Genomic DNA, 20,071 nt, shown 5'->3' with positions numbered 1-20,071 from the left:
TCATTCTGTAACTTCATGTAGTGATAAGGTGAGCAGGTTTGCTTTTCATCCTGCCCGGCTCCCGCATAGCTAGCTTAGCCCAGGAAATAATAACACAGAAACTGTATTCATTTAAACACTGCCTGGCCCATTATATCTAGCCTTTTCTTGGCTAACTCTCACATTTTGCTTTGACCCATATCTAGTAATCTGTGTATCACCATGGGGTCATGGTTTACCAGGAAGATTCTAACCTACGTCCATCTCAGGCTGGAGAATCATGGCATCTGCCTGACTCTGCTTTCTTTCTCCCAGCACTCTGTTCAGTATACTCTGCCTATCTAAGCTGCTGTCCTATCAAAAGGTCAAGGCAGTTTCTTTATTTGACCAATGAAAGTAACACATAGAAAGCTCTCCTACTCCAACTTCAGGGAAGAAATTTGGTATTTGAAGATATTTGTTTACAGTTACAATTAAAATGAGGTCACAGAGAATCTCTATAACCTTGGTATGATAGACTAGACCCTGTTTCCACAACATATCTGCCTTTTAAATTTCAGTCCAGTTTCTTTTCAAATCATTCTTAACATTGACAAGTGTCAATGAGTCTCACCTAATTCTCTTTAAAATGAAGTTACTGTGCTGCTTGAAACCTAGTTGTTTTTCCACTAATGCATCATTTTCCATTCCACAGAAGATATCTGTGATCTGGTCCCTTTTGACTACAGCACAGCAATCACACTATACTTCTGCCTTCCAAATTTTCTGCATGACTTCCTCCTTTGCATGCTGTCTTTTTCAGTCTATCTATTCAACCAAATCTCCCTTCCAGATTACCTTCCCCAGAATACTGCCCACCCCCACTTAGATTTTTGAAATTTGCTCATCAGTTTGATACCAGGCTCTTAAGTAGAATCGTCCTTCTGTCATAAGGTTGGTGTGCTAGTCCTATCTTTCCAAACCCAGATGAGGTGATCAATTATAAATTGTATCTTAAAACACCACGTATCTTTTCCCTGGTAACTTTACACTAGCAAGCTTTTGGAAAATGGATGTAGGAAAAACATACTCCCCCCCCCTTTACCTCTTAAAATAGGACAAACTATAGATTTATAGCAGTGTTTAAGATTAAATTATCAATCTTGTCTACTTCTCATACCCAGGAGGATAGCTATATGTTTTTCTTTGGGTTCACCTTCGTGTCAGGACCACAAGGGGTGCACCCACCCACGGAGACAGTGGGGCTGATCTATTGGAGCTCACCAAGGCCAGCTGGACTGTGACTGAAAAAGCATGGGATAAAACCGGACTCTCTGAATATGGCAGACAATGAGGGCTGCTGAGAAGCCAAGGACAATGGCACTGGGTTTTGATCCTACTTCATGTCCTGGCTTTGTGGGAGCCTAGCCAGTTTGGATGTTCTCCTTCCTAGACCAGGATGGAGGGGGGAGGACTTTGGACTTTCCACAGGGCAGGGAACCCTGACTGCTCTTCAGACTGGAGGAGGGGGAGAGGAGTGGGGGGAGGAGTGGGGAGAGGGGGGAGGAGTGGGGAGAGGGGGGAGGAGGGGGGGAGGGGGGAGGAGTGGGAGGCTGGGAGGAGGCGGAAATTTTTTTTCTCAATTAAAAAAAAGATTAAATTATCAAATAGTCACAGTCATTTCCTTTTAAAGGGAGGCATATATTGTGATAATCATATAACTAATTTATATTATAAAGCGTACTTTAAGGAATTACACTGACACGACTTATCATGTTATGAAATTGTGTGTGTTGTGCACATGTGGAAGCTAGAGGTCAACAGTTTCCTCTATTGCTCTTTACCTTATTGAGGGTCCCGGGGACCCACCTACCTGTGAACCCTCACCATCTCAGCCCTGGAATTACAGACATGCAGAGCAGTATGTGCTTTTCTACATGGATGCTAAAGATCGAAATTTAGGTCTTCATGCTTGCACAGGAAGTACTTTTCTCAATAAAGCACTTCCTCCATTTAATTTTATCTTTTAAGCAATTTAACATGTTTTGATGACATTAGTATCTACAATTTACAATACTAAGACAAGAGACCTAAAAATATGATACTAAGTATCTTTGCAAATGCTATTTTTCTAAGTTCTCTGGGCTTTAGAGTTATTCTCACATTCTTGATTATCACACAACTGTGGTGTCCATTGAACTATGATTATTTTAAAATTTATTGAACTTTATTTTATATGCATTAGTATGAAGGGGTCAGATCCCCTGGAACTGGAGTTAGCGACAGTTGTGAGCTGCCTCCTGGATATTAACCTTCATCAGGCCATGAAAGGAGACAGAGACCCACATTGGAGCACCGGACAGAAATCTCAACGTCCAAATCAGGAGCAGGAGAGAGAGCACGAGCAAGGAACTCAGGACAGCGAGGGATGCACCCACACACTGAGACAATGGGGATGTTCTATCGAGAACTCACCAAGGCCAGCTGGCCTGGGTCTGAAAAAACATGGAATAAAACCGGACTCGCTGAACATAGCGGACATTGAGGACTACTGAGAACTCAAGAACAATGGCAATGGGTTTTGATCCTACTGCACGTACTGGCTTTGTGGGAGCCTAGGTAGTTTGGATGCTCACCTTACTAGACCTGGAAGGAGGTGGGTGGTCCTTGGACTTCCCACAGGGCAGGGAACCCTGATTGCTCTTTGGGCTGATGAGGGAGAGGGACTTGACTGGGGGAGGGGGAGGGAAATGGGAGGCGGTGGCTGGGAGGAGGCAGAAATCTCTAATAAATAAATAAATTAAAACTGGAAACCCTAGACTTATCTCCAACTCTGCTGTGTATCAAACAAGGTCTTGCACATCCTGATCCCCCAGAAGTATTTACTTACAACATACAGATTTAATGCATTAGGAATAGGTAGAGTTTAGCATTTTGTTGGCTACAGATAGTTTGAAACATGTACGTTAGAACTTGTCCGGAAAGATACCCCTCACCCCCAATCTTAAAAATAACAAAAAACCTCTTGCAATCAGATCTTCGTTTCCAAATAAAACAAAACCTCCAAAATTCAAATCCCTTATCACTTAGTACTAAAGCTTTAACAGCTTCTACAAATCTTTGTCCAGTTAGGTTAAAGCCTCTATTTCTGATTTGAATTTGTTTGGTAGGTCACTTGAAATCTTAGACTATTAAGGGTAAGAACCATGTAAATCTGTCTTCTAATTTTATCAAATAGAAATGAGCTTTTTATATAGTAGGTATTCAAGTCAACTCAGCCAATGGAGTAAAGCCAAGATGAGGTCATACACTTCTATTCCCAATTTGCTTTCAACACTTTGAATATCAAGAAAAGGTATTCCAAAATAAACATTCTGTGGTCTTATTAAGCTGTCTTCAACACTAGTTTATGTTATAAAAATACTTTTGGCAAAGTATAAAAATGGAGTACCTCAGCTTAAAGAAACAACTAAAGTTTAAAGCAGGACTATGTCAACACTTCCAAAATTAGTATAACTTTCAAAGAAATTGTATCTGATATATACCTATATCCAAATATTTAAATGAATTTAGATAACAATCTATTGCAAATAGCCAGAAGCATTAATTTCACTTAGGTTAAAGGGAATCTGATGTCTTTATCATGGAAAAACATTTGTTGTATTTCTTCTATTTATCACTCTAGGCATTCTGTTGGTCACTTCTGGCACATACTGCCATCTGGTGGTCATTTCTTGAAGAGGCTCTTCTATTACCGGTCTGTTTACATGCATCTCTATCCTTCTGAATTAGATTATGCTTGAGGAATGAAACATGGTTTATATTTTCTTTCCTGTACTAAATACTTGTTAATACTGAGGTGTGCACACATTCTGGAGTCATGCATGTAAGAAAATGAGAAAGAGCATTTCATTCTTCATTCCTTCTTTCTTCCACCTCCATTAGCCACACTGCTCAAACCTGATGAAAAGCTGAATTCTGGTAGGGCTATCTGAAGTCTCTTTCCCATGACTACACAGTTAATGAAAACAGCATTGAATAGACTGAAGGCTGATTATCCATTACTGACTTATCTCTACTACTGAAGTCTAAATTAACAGAAGGGGGTCAATTCACTCCAATGGCCAAATAATTGTATGTTGTCTCATATAATCCTAAAACCAACTCATCAGTGACTGACTGAAGGAGAAAGGAAGAGAAAACTACAGCTTGATTTAAGTTGCTCTATTATTACATGTAAAGTCAGAACCTGCATCTGTTTAAGGTAGAAATAAAAATGATACAGTTTGCAAATATTGCTAATGAAGTTATATTTAAGAAATTACTTTAGATTTAACAGTTATTTGAAAAACTTAAAAAAAATAATGCTTAGCAGAAATACTATTAATTAGTCTCTGGAAACCAACTTTATAGTTTAAGTAGAGTTTATTTCTATATATAGTGGCTTTGGCCACTGATCAAAGGTGGATAAATACAATTATATATATATGTTATATATATATATCAGAAATATATTAGTCTCCCCAAAAGCTGGCTGCTTCCAAACTAGATTTAATATTCTGCATGTTTTCCCTGCGCTGCTTGGTAAACACATTGGCTTCTCCTTTCTGTAGCCGGCGTCGGGCAGCTGACTTCTGCTGCCTTGTCAGCTGACGTTTCACCTTCTGCTTCACCAGCTCCTGGAAAGATTTTATAGTTAGTATCACTAATAACCATTCGGATAAGAAGCAGAAACTCATTAAAGCAAAGATTTACATTGCTAGTATCTTTCCAATTTACAATGTTGAAGATAAATTTTTACAGTAGATAAACAAGGAGAAGCTGTTGGAAAACTTAAATACAAATTATACAGCCAAAGGGGTCAGTGTAGCATAATAGTTTAAGTTACAAATCACCAGAGTGCCACCTAGTGGTCAACATGAGCAGAGGGGAAACCAAGACGAAAACTACTCCTTCTTGGTAAAGGCAGACACGATTTTGTAATTAAAGGCCCTTTTGCTTTTGTACAAATCCCCACTAAAAAATTTACCACTAAAAAAAAACCAAACCAGATGAATCACATGGAAAAATACAAACTCCCATCTGGATCTAAAATACTTATGTTGACCTATCCTTGGAAACTGCTTATTCCAGGTAAAAGTGAACCCTTGCCTCTCTTGCTAAACTGAATGCTGTTAATTTTATAGCATTAACATATGAGATCCAAATATCTAAATGACCTGAAACTTCCACAGTACCTAAGTTCACTACTCTCCCCACAGCACTGGCCCAAACAGCTGGTATACGCGTAAAACTTACTGGAGGAATTGTTGAACAGCTTAGGATACTGCCTGTAGATGTAACACTCAGAGTTCTTGTTCTATGCTGAGGAACACTCTTCATGCTATCTTCATCTCTAGAAAAACCAAAATTCAAAAAATACACAGTTTATGTTAATTAAATTAAATTGTATATTTTGCAGTGAAGCTTATGATGAAATGCCTCAGAATTCTATTTATGAAAGCATAAAGTGAAACTACTTTAACTCAGTCCACTGTACTTGGAACATTCATGAAATGCCTGACAAGTCACCATCAAACTTTCCCAAAGAGAATGTTTCAATAACTGAAATTTATCATTTTCCCACAATTCATTAGTGTTTTTCACTAAATGATATAAATCTATTTCTCGCACTCTGAGTGTCTTTCTTGCTACCTTCAGAACAAAAGCAGACATAGTTACAGACAGATATAATATTCCCATTCTTTCTGAGACAGGTGGCCTTATTTGTAGCCAAGGCTGATCCTCCTACCTCAGACCTCAAGTAGAAGTGCAAGGGTATGTACCACCATGCCCAGCCATAGACAGAAGTACTCTGAAATTGCCCTATAAAGCATAATGAAAAGTATAATCATTGATACATCTATGCCTTTCAATGCGCAATATTTTAATATAAGTAATGTATAAGAAAATATGAACTTCTGATAGCCAGTATTTTTCTAGAATATCTATTTTTCAAACTTACATTTATCTTTCTGTATGGTACACGCCACAGCATGTACATGGAGGTCAGAGAACAATTTGCAGGAGTCAGTTCTCCCCTTCCACCATGTCGGTCCTGGGAATTGAACCTGGGTTCAATTGAACTTGGCAGGAAGTGACTTTATCTTCACACAATAAGTGTATTAAGAAAGCAGAACAACTTACCGTGTCTAGAAACAGTTCTATTTATTAAGTGAGCTGCATTAATTCTATGAAGTCATTGGTTTTAGTTAAAGACAGAAACCTGTGACATTTAGTCAATGGACTATTTGGAATCAGATCAATTGAAGAGACAAATTTGTTTCAATATGAAAAAGCTTTCATTTTACACAGGATGGAACAGCACAATTATGTCATAGCATTTGGTCTTTTTCAAATATGTTCCCTCATCAGAATCAAAGAACATACTGATCTCAAGATTAAAGGCAAAAAGAAAACAAGAATCTATACCTGAAAGGCCTGAACTCCTTGTTCAATGACGACAAGGCAATCAGCTCAGGGCACCCATCTTCACACTCTTCAGAGTCAGCAAGGCTTTTCCACTGACCTGCCTGGCCATCATGTCTGGTATCATTGTCAGTATTATTGCTCTCCTCAGGAAACCCAGTAACAGAACTGGGGGCAAGAACCTGACCTTTCATTTCTTCTAAAGCTTGATTTAATTCAGTCACTTCAAAGCTGGAAACATCAGCACTCTGCTCTGATAAACTATCTTCCTTTATTTGCTTGAGGTCTCCAGATGAGGAGCAACAGTCGCCATCTGATTCATCTACTGGGTTCAGTTCATTTTCCATTTCTGACGTACAAAGTTTGTGTTTTTCTAATACCTCTTCATCAGAGAACGAGAAGTCAGATTCCTCTTCTGTTTCAGGAATTTTATCATCTGGACCTACTGGATGTAGCAGTTCATCATCTGCTTGCATTTCTTTTGTGTAACCACTGGCGGAGACTTCAACGTCAAGAGAATCCTCCCTCCTAGGGAAAGAAGGTACCAGCATCGAAGAACAAAGAAGATCTCTAAGATGAACAGCACCACTCTAATAAATGATGAATCTTAACAACAAATCTCAAACCAGGAAATACCTTAAAAGTGTATAAAACCAGTAGAGAAATATTAACTAAAAAATATACATAATTTGGAAAAAAAAACCACAAGGATGGAGGCATGGCTCATCACTTTTCTAGTGGAAGGTGGTTTGGTTCCTAGCACCCACCCAGCTGCAGATCTCACGCTCTCTGCTCTCTGTTGGTACTTGCACTTATATGTGTTGGGTAGCCTGTTGTCAACTTACACCCTATGGAAAGAGGGAACCTCAATTGAGAAAATGTACCCACTACATTGGTATACAAGCAAGCTTGTGCATTTTCTTAATTCATGATTGAAGCGAGAGAGCCCAGCTCACTTAGAATAGCGTCTCCCCAAACTGGGTGGTCCTGGGAGGTTTAAGAAAGTAAACTGAGCAAGCCAATAAGCAATACTCCTCCAGGGCTTCTGCTTCAGTTTCTGTCTCAAGGTCCCTCTGCCCTGGATTGCCCTCATGAAGGACTGTAACGTGAGTCAAATAAACTCTTTCCTCCCTAAGCTGCTTTTGGTCATGGTATTTTATCACAAGTTAAAACCCTAACCAAGAAATGCATATAATTAAAAATAAAAAGTAAAATCTTAAAAAACAAAACACCATTTTCACTAAGATTTGTCACCTGATTTCTTATGAACATTTGATACAACATTCAAAATACAATGAAAAGAGTAGACTTCATAAGAAAATAAATTCAAATCCAAAAAGTTCAACTGTAGCATCTTAATGGACTGACGACAAGTATTTTCAAATCTTCAAGTTTCATTCATGTACTATAGAGCGGTGAAACTCAACAGCAACTACGTGTTGTGTGTCTAGACGTAATTTCAGACAAAACAATTAACTTTAGAATTAAGCAAATAAATCTATCAAAGGAGTTCAATCATTATAGGCAGTACAAACCTGATGTCACTAAAGGTTGGGTAGAGTTCACTTTCATAGCCAAAACGTTTCATGAAGAACTCTCTAATGCATTTAACGTCTCTGTCAAAATACCTGTAAAAGTAAACATTTGTTTTTAATGCTGTCTTTTCTATCTACTGTCTATTTATCTACTTCTGTACAGGACATATAACCTTTCCAACTCTGTAGACCAGGGTGGCCTTGAGTTCACAAGAGATCGCCTGCCTCTGCCTCTCAAGTGCTGGGATTAAATAATGCACCACCACCACCTAGCTTCTCTGATTTCTTAAAGTCCTGTTGGAATAAATTGGCTCCATGGCTAAGAAAGCTTGATTTGAATGTTAAGTAAAATTCTTCTGTTTTCTTCATTGTAGTTTATATATTAGAGCTTGAACACACAAGATAAGCATAATGAAAAGGTCTAAAGTTGAATCTAAATATATTTTTTTCTACCTTAAAATACTGAGTAGTAAAGATTCTCTTATGGGGAAAATTCTAGTGTAGTCAGATATAAAAAAACCAAAATTCCATCATTGAAACAATTTACTAATCTAAATAGAAAACTGGAAAATTATGAATAAAAACTATTCTATGATACACAAAATATACACAACTAGAACCAGTTTTAGCACATACCATTCAGCATTTGGATGGGAAGTGGAAACCATCTGTGGAAAGTCAATCATGGTGATGTGGTCATCTTTATCCAATATGAGATTGAATTCATTGAAATCTCCATGAATCAGCCCATGATTTCCCAGTTTGACTATTAGGTCCATAGCTTCATCATAAACTGATGAAGGGTCTTCAACATGATGTATCTGACACCTAAAAGTAAGGAAATTATAAATAGATTATTTGTACATGTTCATGATTTTAATGAATATAAAAATGCATTTCACTTCCCAACCTTCCCAGCTTCCTCCTCATTCTCATCAGATCCGTGTCTCAAGCACTGAAAGACCACCCACTGCCACGGTCCCGTCTGTCTGCCACTCCTTTCTCACATCTTCCTTACGGTTCAACTCTTTTTAAATAGGACTCATCCGACCTTCAACAGATTTCCTTCCACCTCATGACAAAAAAAAACAGTTCAAGACAATTTCTTCTATGTTTTTTTTTAGTCATTTCCATTTCTAGTCAGCTGACTTCTTTCCTTGAAACACTTTCTTCACTTAACTGTCAGGTAGCATGTCTTTCAGATTTTAGTCCTTATTATCATTAATTTCTCACTTATTTCACATTCAGATTCAATCCCAAAATAACTCATGTTGCTACCTGTAGAACCTGAGCATTTTTCATTTTCTTTATGACTATTGTTAAAGATATTATCATTGCCTGGACTGCTGTGCGTTTCCTAACTTTATTCCCTGACTTCCTCCTGCCCACCCCACCTTAGTCACTCTGGTTTGTTTTCTCTCCAACCACAGCTATGAACACACAAGGACCAAAGCCCTTCGTTTACCTGGAATATTGCCTTAGCTAGTTTCCTAAGATTCCACCCCGTGAATGACACTTTCCTATCTTATATTAAATAGGAATTTCCTACCTCCAGTCTTCACTGATCTTTATCAATAGAGTTTATTAACACACTAGATATACTATGTATTTCCTTGTTCAGTTTGAGGGCAGGAACTTTTTTTGTTCACTGTTGAACTTGAAAGTATTGGTATATAACATAAATACTGAACAAACTAATTCACAAATAGCAGAGATGATGAACTGAATAAAACTGAGTTTTCAACATATTTTTTGCCTAACTCTTACATTCCAAAAACTTAGTAAGTTTTACTTAAAAACATGAACCTTAAATTTATTTATTAAAACCCATGTTTTCAAGCTTAATGAATACTTACAGGGGATAGCCATCAATAAGTTCCATGATCACTGCATGGCGATTATAATCAATTGGTTTGGGAACTGGAAATTTCCTCTCATACAATGCCTAAAATGTAAAAGTACAAAAAGCTAATAAAATCTGTTTTTTAAAAGAAAAGAAGAATGCATTTTTATACAACAAGGCTTCCCAAAATTTTAGTCAACCTAAGGGTATTTAATGCAGTTTACTTACTGCAAGAATTAGTCATACATAAAAATAAATTTAAATTTCTTTGAATTAACTTTCCCTCTTAAATTGTACAATTACTATATATTCTGTACTGTGATTACTGAAAAAAAAGCTATAAAGTCCCTTAGAGCATTTCCTTTCTGCTTTTCAAGTCCCTATCACTTGTTGATGTGTGCTCACAATATTGCAATAGAAACAAATTTTGATTTTTCTGGCATAAGAAGTCATTCTGAAGGTTAGGCATTTTAGTCTGTAATCACTGATATAGCTCTCCAGAATACACCATGTGATACAGTAAGCAAAAAGTATACACAGATGCTACCTTAGACCATTCAGACCTTTCCTCTCCGATCTCTGGAATGCCAGTATTTCTACTATTCCACTAGTGTTCCATCTCCTACCACCATACTTTACCTATGGACCAGTATCAGACCAGATGCTTGTGCAAATACATAATTTTAAAAGTATCTACAGTGATGTAAGTATTTTATTTCATTTTGAACAACTTTTGTATTTTTGTTGCCCAGATTTCAAAGTTCTTTTTAACTGTCTAGTACAAATTCTTCTAGCCAGTACAAAAGTATAGCCAGGACAGTCACTTCGGAACCACCTATACACAGGGCTCACATCCACTCATATCCTGGCCTAGACTTGATCTTCCACAAAATCCTTTCCTTAAAGTCACATCCAGCTTCCCAGTCACTTCTCAGTATCTTTCTCTTCACGTTTACTTTAAAATATAAACTTTTCTTTGTGTCTGTTATTTTCCCAACTTTAAATCAGTCTACACTAACTATTGAGTCCTTTACCCTGTATTACCACAGTACTTAAATTTAAAAGCTTTCTATTCAGCCACTACTTTCTGTGGATAGGAACTGAAATAATTCCCAGAAATTTTTGTTTACTATTTTTAAAGAGCTGTACATCAATACAGACCAGTTTTAACAAGTCTCGGCAGCATGAGAACATATTATAACCTAGGTTATATAAACATTTGTCTAGAACAGCAGTTCCCAACCTGTGGGTCGTGACCCATTTGGGGGCTGAAGGACCCGTTCACAGAAAGCCAACTAAGACCACTGGAAAAACAAATATTTATATTACTATTAATAACAGTAGCAAGATTACACTTATGAAATAGAAACAAAAATAATTTTTTGGTTGGGGGTCACCACTGCATGAGGAACTATATTAAAAGGTGGCTGAGAGCCACTGGTCTGGAGCTCAGGTTACAGTGCAGCTCTCAAGTCACAGCTTTATCTTAGTCTTTTCCTTTTGGGAAAACATCAATGCATTTAAGAACACCTATGTGTAACCCGGTTCTCTTTCTGTACTTTCAATCTGAATATACTTAAAAAGCATCCATCACTGTTTGGAGGAAATGTCTAATGATTTCGGCCAAGATGCTTCCTTATAGTATAAGAGAGAAAAAAGGTAATCGCTGGATCAGAATTGCTTATTTATACTGCCTTAAGAATTCTACCACTATTAACAAATAAAGGATCAGATTATATAAACTATTCTAAGAAATAGGGCTTACAAGCAGCAGCTGCTTTCACACTACAATAATTCAAAGCAACTAAAAAGATTTTTTTTGTTGTTGTTGTATGTAGAAATCAAACTAAAACCTGGGCCATCTGGCCCAGAGGGTAAAGGCATTATATAATAGACCTGCCTTCCATCCCAGAGACTCATGATGGAAGGAAATAAGTGAATCCTACAAGTTATACACACATACATATTAAAATGGAAAATCTAAACTAAAAACAATGAATAAATTCTAACAAATCATACCAGACAGAATAACTTTTCTATTAAACTTGGTTGTTGATAATATTTAAGTATTAAAGATATTTTTAAAAATCTATGTGGCACTTATTTTTAAAGGTAACAGATACCATTTTATTATACAAATATGTAAATTAATATTTTTCTCATTATGTTAAAGAAAAACACTAGTCAACTTATCTGAAACAAAATTTCCAGACACTGCTTTCAATAAAAAACACATTTATATAGTCACACACATAAACTGGAATAACAACAAAATACCTTCATTAAGGAAGCCGTAAGAGGAGGAAGCCACCAGGAAAAGAACAAAATCAACAGGGTTCAAGTGGACTTAGGAACTGAGTGGGGAGTCATTAAGGTCTTTGTAATGGTTGATTATAATGAGGTTAACCTTTTTTCATTAAAATATACCTTCATATAGGCAAATTCCTTCATGGCAGAGAGACGGGATAAATAAAGCCAAGAAACATTATGCCTGTGCTTATGGTAATCACGCTTGTTTTTCAGATTTCTAAAGGAGGTTCTTCCTAATCTGTGAAGCTTCAGTGCAAACTGCTGCCCTTCTTCATTTGCAACAATGTAAATATCTAGAGCAAAAATTGTAAAAGCATTGTTAGGACACTGTAACTGCAGTGGTTTAAACAGTTTATCTGTCTTCATTGTATCTGCTATCTTCCTAATATTTCTTGTGTAAAACATAGCAGAGATGTACTTAGCCAAAGGGTACTACTGCTTTCAAAGATGCTCAGTACTTACCTTTATCATTATGTCAGAACAATCATTCAGCTCATTGAGAAAGCATTTGTGTGAAACTCACTGTGCTAGGGAGCCAACACAGACCTTGCATACAGAGGCCAGTGCTCTATCCTATGATTACACTCTCAGTCCAAGAAAAGGGATTTAACATCTTCTCTTCCAACAAGTTCAATTCAACTGCTTTTACGACCAGTAAGTTAGAATTTAATTCTGCAAGTAAACTGTGATCTTCTTACTAAGTAATTTATCAACTATCAAAGTAAGTTATTTGTAATGCTGACATTTAGAATATTCAAAGTACATTAAGAAATTTTAATAATTTATATTAAAAATAAGCTACCATACCTTATTGACAGAATGTAAACCACTACACATTTCTGAAACTTGGCAATAACAAAATTTATACACTTTCTACCCTGTTATGGACTGAATTGTGTTCCTCAAAATTCCCCCACTGAAGCACTAAACTTTAATGTATCTACCTAAAGAAAGGAACTTACATTACTACTCATAACTAAGAATAAATGAAACTAAAATCACTACTGCTCAGAAACTGGGATTAAAGGCGTGTGCTACCACCAACCAGCCTAGCATTACTTCTTACACACCACAACTTAATATATAAATACAGAAGGCACACTAATCATAGAGAATCTCATAGGGAACTTTTTTAGTAGGTTTCTTAATAATTATTGATTTCCAAGTTTAATTTTGCTTACCCATAAATTAGATAGAAAGGACTGCAAAGAACAAAAACGGTATACAGGAGGCTATAGTTCAAAGACTCACCTTCTGTCTTTATTCTTGTCCCTCACCTCTCACAGAGGAAGGAAATGAATATACAATGGTATTTTAAACTCTTTGGTTCTGCGTTGCTGGGACAAAATGATGTACCTGTGGCACTGATACTTACTATCTTCCATTACTTTCTTTTGAAACACACTTTTAATTATTACAAATGCATACGTTATCGGATATAATAAGAGCAAATACAATATTTACCAAAGATGTAAGCTATTAAAAGAATATTAGGGCCTGAAGTGTAGCTGAGTGGCAAAACATGTGCTAGCATGTATGAACCCTGGCAATTCTTGGTATTACTAAAATGATAGTAATAAATTTATGAAGGTAATTATACCCTACTAAATTACTGTTAACAAATGTAACAAACTGGCTTAACGATCAACTTTCTGACTTACTGTTAACTTTGACTATGTAACAAAATGAAAGAATGTTTTCTCAAATAAAATAAAAATAAAAACTTAAGCAAAGACAATGCTTTCAACAATACTATTAGTACATACCTGACTCTTTGCCAACACCCATTTGGTTTCCAACAGATTCAACTACTTGTCTAGAAGACAGTGTTTTCAAAGCTAGGTAATCATAACCAGCATTTGTCAACCGATAGCCCTGGACAGCTAGAAAAAAATTAGTTAAGAACATCATTTAGTTGTACTGCAGCAACAAGATACATCAACTCAAGTCAAACATTAAAGATCAAAGTCTTAGCGAGAGAAAGATAAATTACCCAAACTTGTAAATTCCCAATTTCTTCTCTACTACAGAACTACTTAAAGTGTGATTCATGTATGGACATCAGTTTAAGGGTCTGTGGAAAGATATGCACATAAACACAAAGGTATTTAAGTTCAGGATATTTTATATTGACCTGACCATGAATTTATGCCTATTTTTGTATATAACCATTATCCTCTTTTTCCAATAACTACTTTCTCTTATATTTATAAAAAGATCTCTGACAGGTTTTTAAACCTTCAACCCTCATCACAGAAGGCTTGAGAAGAAATGCTCCAGAGACCTGCGAGTGGATGAATTTTCCAAAGGTGATGGTAACTGTATGACTATCCTCTTTGCTCTATAGTGTGCTCTTGCTACTTTATCTGCCCTCTTTGATTTGAGTGGACTCTGTGATTGTTTTTGACCAATTCAATATGGCAGAAGAACATGTGAGTTCGTGGTTGTCTAATCAAGCAACCTGTACTTCATGTCCTTTGAAGGTTGGCTCTACAGAAAGTCAATTAGCTGCAAACTGACAAAAAAAAAGTAGCATAAAATACTTACTTTTAGTACGTTCCCAAGCTATAAGTTTATGCTTCACTAATTCTCTCAAAACTTTATTACAGCCACCATGTTTCAGACTGGCTATAGAAGCAATCAAACTGCAGGGAACAATTTCATGGTTCTTCATGCCCATTTCAACCTGAAATTAAAGGAATCATTATGATGCTATAAGCAACACAAAGCCTTGCCTACTAAAACCTTGCTAAGATATTAGCCTCTTGAAACTTTCCCAGCTAAGGAGATCTCTAGCCTCAGATGTGTAGCCTAACAGGAACAGATAGTGAGAAATGTGCTGTTAAGCAAAATGTAAGCTAAATGTATAAATAGGCATTACCATGGTTACACTGTCACTAGATAGAATGATCTTAGGGGACTGTTGGCCAAACAAAAAGGTTAAGGCACTATATGACTATAATTCTACAATACAGTTATTTTTGTCTCCACCTAAATTCCTTCTTGATAAATACAGTTAATCACTGATGTCTCTTAACTTCAAGAGTAAAAACTGTTAATTCTTGAAAAACACATGGCTGATAATAAAATACTTAATACCTACACACCTGTCTTAAAAGCCACAGATATTCCAGATATTAAGCATAATTGAGATCATCGGTAAAGAGGGCAAGGAAGACAACACTGGCAGCATCCAATCTGAACCTGGAATCTTACGTCCAATACTAGGTAATTCCTTGGGGACCTTAGAAATTATGGAGGAACAATTTGTTCCTCTGAAGTCTCACCATAACTAAGCATTTAAGACTTTTAAACTCATTTTTAAAGTTTTGTTTCTGCTTCTCCAATCTTTTAATACACTTCTTGACTACTTTATTTTTTGTCAGACATTGGGAAATAAGTGAATGTACTGAGAAGAGATGAAAAGTCATTATTTTAAAATACCATTTAAAGAATAAGTCTAAGTTAATTAAGGCAGCTATCGGAGAAAGTGCATGCCAAACTTATTATGGATCTTGCATTTGATAGATTAATCTTTAAATGCTACCTTGACTACAAAGGCTTAAAACAATATATGAACCAGACAACTCACATTACATATCCTATTATGTAACATGGTCCTTCTCCTTACCAAAACACAGTGACTCCTAAATAAAGACTGACTTATTATAATCTTAGATGTATGTCCTGATCTCTGTGCAATGAGATTAAAGCTACACAAATTTTGTCATTTTCCCAATTAAAACATTCACTGGCTTCCATATGTAATGTTCACTAGGCCTGAAAGGGCAAGTCTACATGATTTGGTTCTCACGTTTTCCATGTACATCTTCAACTATTAGACACAGTTACACTGGCCTTTCCTTTGTTTGAAGATTTTTCCATCTCTGGGTTTTTGCTCTTATTTCAACTCTCTCCAAGGACACTTCTCCTGTAGGTAACAGACCCCTCATTTGGGGTTGGCGACAGGACCTCCTGTCTGTTTTGCATTCTATTGAAGACCCTGAATTGTTACTAAAACAGGACAAGTGTGTTTTTCTGAGTGGAGACATTAAGTGGCTGAGTCTATTACTGGGAACCTACCAGGCCTCCCTCAAAGACTCTCTCTGCCTACTTTGGAGGCCAAGGATCACTGAAGTTTCCCGGGCAGCAGAGACGCGAGAGCCTCTGAAGCAAAACGAGGAGCGGTAAGGAAGGCTTTGCAGTCTTTAGGAAAAGAAACCTTTTTCCACAAAAGCTTAGTGAAAGTCAGACCTTGGACCCCTTTACCCAGATCGCAAACTCGGCCACAACCCACAGACCAGAGCCCTCACGCTCAGCTTCCATCCAGCGACTTTAGAGGAGCAGGAAGAGGACGCCGCCGGGATGGATAGGCGAGAAAGGTGGGCTTCTTACCGCGGTCAGAACCCTGAAGTCATCGCGGCTCATGTACCTCAGCTTGGCTACATTCACCTTCCCCATGCTTGCCGAGCTCCCGGACCGACGAGCACCACGAACACGCTAAGCAGCTGGGTAATCTCGCGGGCTTTCCGCGGGCTGCGGACCCGCGCAGGCGCTCTGTATCTGTGGTTCCTGTTAGTAGGTAAGAACTCGTGCTTAACTGGTATTGAAAAATGCTCTATTTTCTGGACTTAGAACAAAAAAAATCACGTAATAGAGATTATTCAGTATTTTTATGTTTTTTGTTTAAAACGCGAGCCTAACCTGGCGGGTTGCAACTGTTTCTCATAATATGCCACGTTACTTTTCAGAGCTGCCAGGACCTGAACCGGAAATGGGGCTCCACTTCCGGAAGCAACAGCGCTCAGGTTAGGGGAGGGGCAGATTTTGTCACTTTGGGTCACTCCTGCTTTTAGAGCAGTCACTGCAGGAAAGTCAGGGAGGGAAATGGCCAAGCCGAGGCTCCAGGCCAGCAAAGCCCCTGGAAGGAAGGCGACGCCGGCCGCAGCTGCCCCCGCTGACCGGGGACGCGGGTCTCAGCACCGGTTACCGAAGCTGTTGTCCGTACTTCTCGGTGCCAGCTTCTAAAGGAAGCTCGCGCTTTGCTGTTTCTGGGGGTCCGGGAGCAATGGAAAGACTTTATGGGAGACTTGCAGCTCCTCGCTGTGCGCTATGCCTACCTGTCACCGTGGGGCTGTACCCAAGACAAAGGTGTTTATACCGTACCTTCTTCACGACCGCAGCTGCTTAACCGTGTGGCTGTTCAGTATTTGTGTTTCTGACTTCACGAATTTTATTTTAAGCCTGTCAGCAGCAGATCTTTTGGTCTGCTCTTAGGTTAAGCTTGGGTTCTACATACTATCGTCTAGGGTTATGATCTGCTTTATCTCCAGTCATTGGTGTGTAATTGGTTTTTCTTTGGGGGGTATTATATACCAACTTGACGTTAAGTATTAAGATTTATATACTTTCAAGTTCTTCCCATAACCCACTCCTTAAGAACCAACGTATTGCTTTCTTCCTTTTCAAGAGTGGTGCTAGTATGTTGCCCCATCCAGAACGCTAGCTCTTTCCTGGATCAGATGCTAGATCTTAGAGGAAGGCTATGTTGTCCGATGTCTTTACAGCTAAAGTAGTCATGGAATCGAAACAGAAGAACAATCCTCTGGCATCTCTATGCCCCTACCTTTGCGGTCTTTGTACTTGAACACAGGACTCTAATTGGGCTTAACTAATTAAGCCTTAACTAAATCCACTTAATGGAATTTTTCTTTCTGTGGTAACACTAGAAAATGTAAAAATGCCTGGTGGTGGCGGCACACGCCTTTAATCCCAGCAATTGGGAGGCAGAGGCAGGAGGATCTCTGTGAGTTTGAGACCAGCCTGGTCTACAGAGCGAGTTCCAGACAGCCAGTGTAAAAACAAAAAGTTTAAAGAAGCTACATTGGTTGTCAGTCTTTCTCTCTCTTTTCAGCATTGCTTCAGAAAGCCACCACCAATTCAGTGGGTTTGGATCCAAGTTCTGGAATAGCAGGGGGAATCAGACCAGATTTCTCAACTTTTCAGTATTGTTTATTTTTATTTGTAAATTTCCTTTTTTAAAAAATTTATTGTGTATACAGTATTCTGCCAGCATGTATGCCTGCAGGCCAGAAGAGGGCACCAGGTCTCATTACAGATGGTTGTGAGCCACCATATGATTGCTGGGAGTTGAACTTGGTACCTTTGGAAGAGCAGGCTGAGCCATTTCTCCAGCCCTGTATTGTTTATTTTTAAGTAAAATTATCTCAGTAATAAAGGTATTTATGAGTAAGGGATTCAAGTTTAGTCTTCCTCTCATCATATTGACTTAAACCAGTGGTTCTCAATCTTTCTAATGCTATGACCCTTTAATACAGTTCCTCATCATGTGGTGACTCCCAAGCTTCAAGATATTTTGTTGCTTCTATATAACTGCAATTTTGCTACTATTATAAATCGTAATGTAAATATTGTTTTGAAGATACGGGTTTATCAAAGGGGTCATGACCCACGTGTTGGGAACCACTGACTTAAAAGTGCAGAATGTTTTTTGCTCATTCACCATTTATCAAATATGGGTACCAGATTTTTTGCTAGGCCTTGGAAGAATGCAATCATAATCCTTAAAACTTAAGTTTATGGGGAAGGAACTGAGCAAAATTGCTAGATGTGACAGAAAAGCCAAGGACTCAGGATGCTGAATTTCCTTTTCCCAGACTTGTCCACTACAGTCAAGCACACACATACATACTTGCTTCTCATAAAGTGAGGTTCTGGAGTGTCTAAAGTTCCTGGAACTCAATCTGTAGTCCAGGCTGGCCTCAGACTCAGAGATCTACCTGTCTCTGTCTTCCAATGGGACTAAAGGCATATACCACCACTGCCTGGCAAATTCTAACTTTTTTAGTCTGAAGTTCAGTGTATTTAACAATAAACATTATCCTTTTGAATCAGTTTGTAATTTTGTTCAGTTTTTTTTTGTGTACAAGTTCCTTTGCTCAGTCGGGCGGTGGTGGCACACACCTTTAATTCCAGCACTTGGGAGGCAGAGGCAGGCGGATCTCTGTGAGTTCGAGGCCAGCCTGGTCTAGAAGAGCTAGTTCCAGGACAGGAACCAAAAGCTACGGAGAAACCCTGTCTAGAAAATCCAAAAAAAAAAAAAAAATACAAAAAGCAAGTTCCTTTGCTCACCACTTCTTCCTGTCATCTGTAATGTTCTTTACAACTTTTTCCCCAGTCATAAGTCTTATTTATGATTCATAAAGTTCTATTTACCACATGAAACATTTATTATTTCTATTTATATTCATTTCCTAGATCTGATGTAATAAATAACTATATTTGTGACTCAAAGCAGTAGAAATTGATTTTCCCACAGTTATGAAAGCCAGAAACAAAATAATTTTTCACTGGGCCAAAATCTAAGTGTTGGTATTAAGTGAAAAATAAACTCGTCTCAGACAAATACCACATATTTTCTCATATATGTAGAGCCTTGATTTAAAATAGTATATGTGTGTGTGAATATGTGTTTATGGTTATATGTTGGTCAAAAAACTAGAAGGGACTCAGGAGGAGGAAGAAGAGCTAAAGGGGAGTGGGGAATGAGATAGTGCTGGGGTATTTGTAAGAAGAAAGCAGAAGATAGGTCTGACTATGTGAATAAGAATCTACTTTAGCTCACAAGGAGTTCTGAAGAAAGTAGACTTCATATAAAATGTAATATTAAACGTTCAGTAATAAATGGTTAGATAAAATTTAAGTGAGATTCAAGAAAATGGAACAGTGACATAAATTGTCAGTTAACATAAAACAATCATAAATATGTAGTTACTTATTCAGTTGTGTTGACTGGTTACAACCTTGTTATAGAGAATTATGTATGAAAAAACTCCTAGAGGGGTGATGGTGATGCACGTTAGCACTTGGGAGGGAGGCAGAACCTGGTCTACAGATGGCCAGGGCTACACATAGAAAACCCGTCTTGAGAAACCAA

At 37.8% G+C, this 20,071-nt stretch overlaps 1 protein-coding gene across 1 annotated transcript; it reads right to left on the bottom strand.

Moving 5' to 3' along the window:
* Positions 1-4,364: 4,364 nt before the first annotated feature.
* Positions 4,365-16,638, bottom strand: Riok2 (RIO kinase 2). Its single transcript, XM_075951810.1, has 10 exons — positions 16,510-16,638; positions 14,662-14,800; positions 13,881-13,997; positions 12,232-12,407; positions 9,818-9,906; positions 8,598-8,789; positions 7,962-8,054; positions 6,430-6,954; positions 5,257-5,353; positions 4,365-4,637 (listed from the first exon to the last, which is right to left on the bottom strand). The coding sequence occupies exons 1-10, from the start codon at positions 16,573-16,575 to the stop codon at positions 4,473-4,475; spliced, it is 1,659 nt and encodes a 552-aa protein (XP_075807925.1). The 5' UTR covers positions 16,576-16,638; the 3' UTR covers positions 4,365-4,472.
* Between the last annotated feature and the right edge of the window lie 3,433 nt (positions 16,639-20,071).

This window comes from Microtus pennsylvanicus, chromosome 1 (genome assembly GCF_037038515.1).
Source record: "Microtus pennsylvanicus isolate mMicPen1 chromosome 1, mMicPen1.hap1, whole genome shotgun sequence".
NCBI lineage: Eukaryota > Metazoa > Chordata > Mammalia > Rodentia > Cricetidae > Microtus > Microtus pennsylvanicus.
Note: the sequence above shows the minus strand (reverse complement) of the source record. Positions and strands in the feature narration are given on the sequence as shown.

Excerpts from the sequence above, each read along its gene's own strand:
- Riok2 (XM_075951810.1), bottom strand. The coding sequence starts at position 16,575 with ATGGGGAAGGTGAATGTAGCCAAGCTGAGGTACATGAGCCGCGATGAC. Across the intron at positions 13,998-14,661 it reads AGCTTGGGAACGTACTAAAA|CTGTCCAGGGCTATCGGTTG; the intron begins GTAAGTATTTTA and ends ATTTTTTTCTAG. Across the intron at positions 4,638-5,256 it reads GCTGTTCAACAATTCCTCCA|GAGCTGGTGAAGCAGAAGGT; the intron begins GTAAGTTTTACG and ends AAATCTTTCCAG.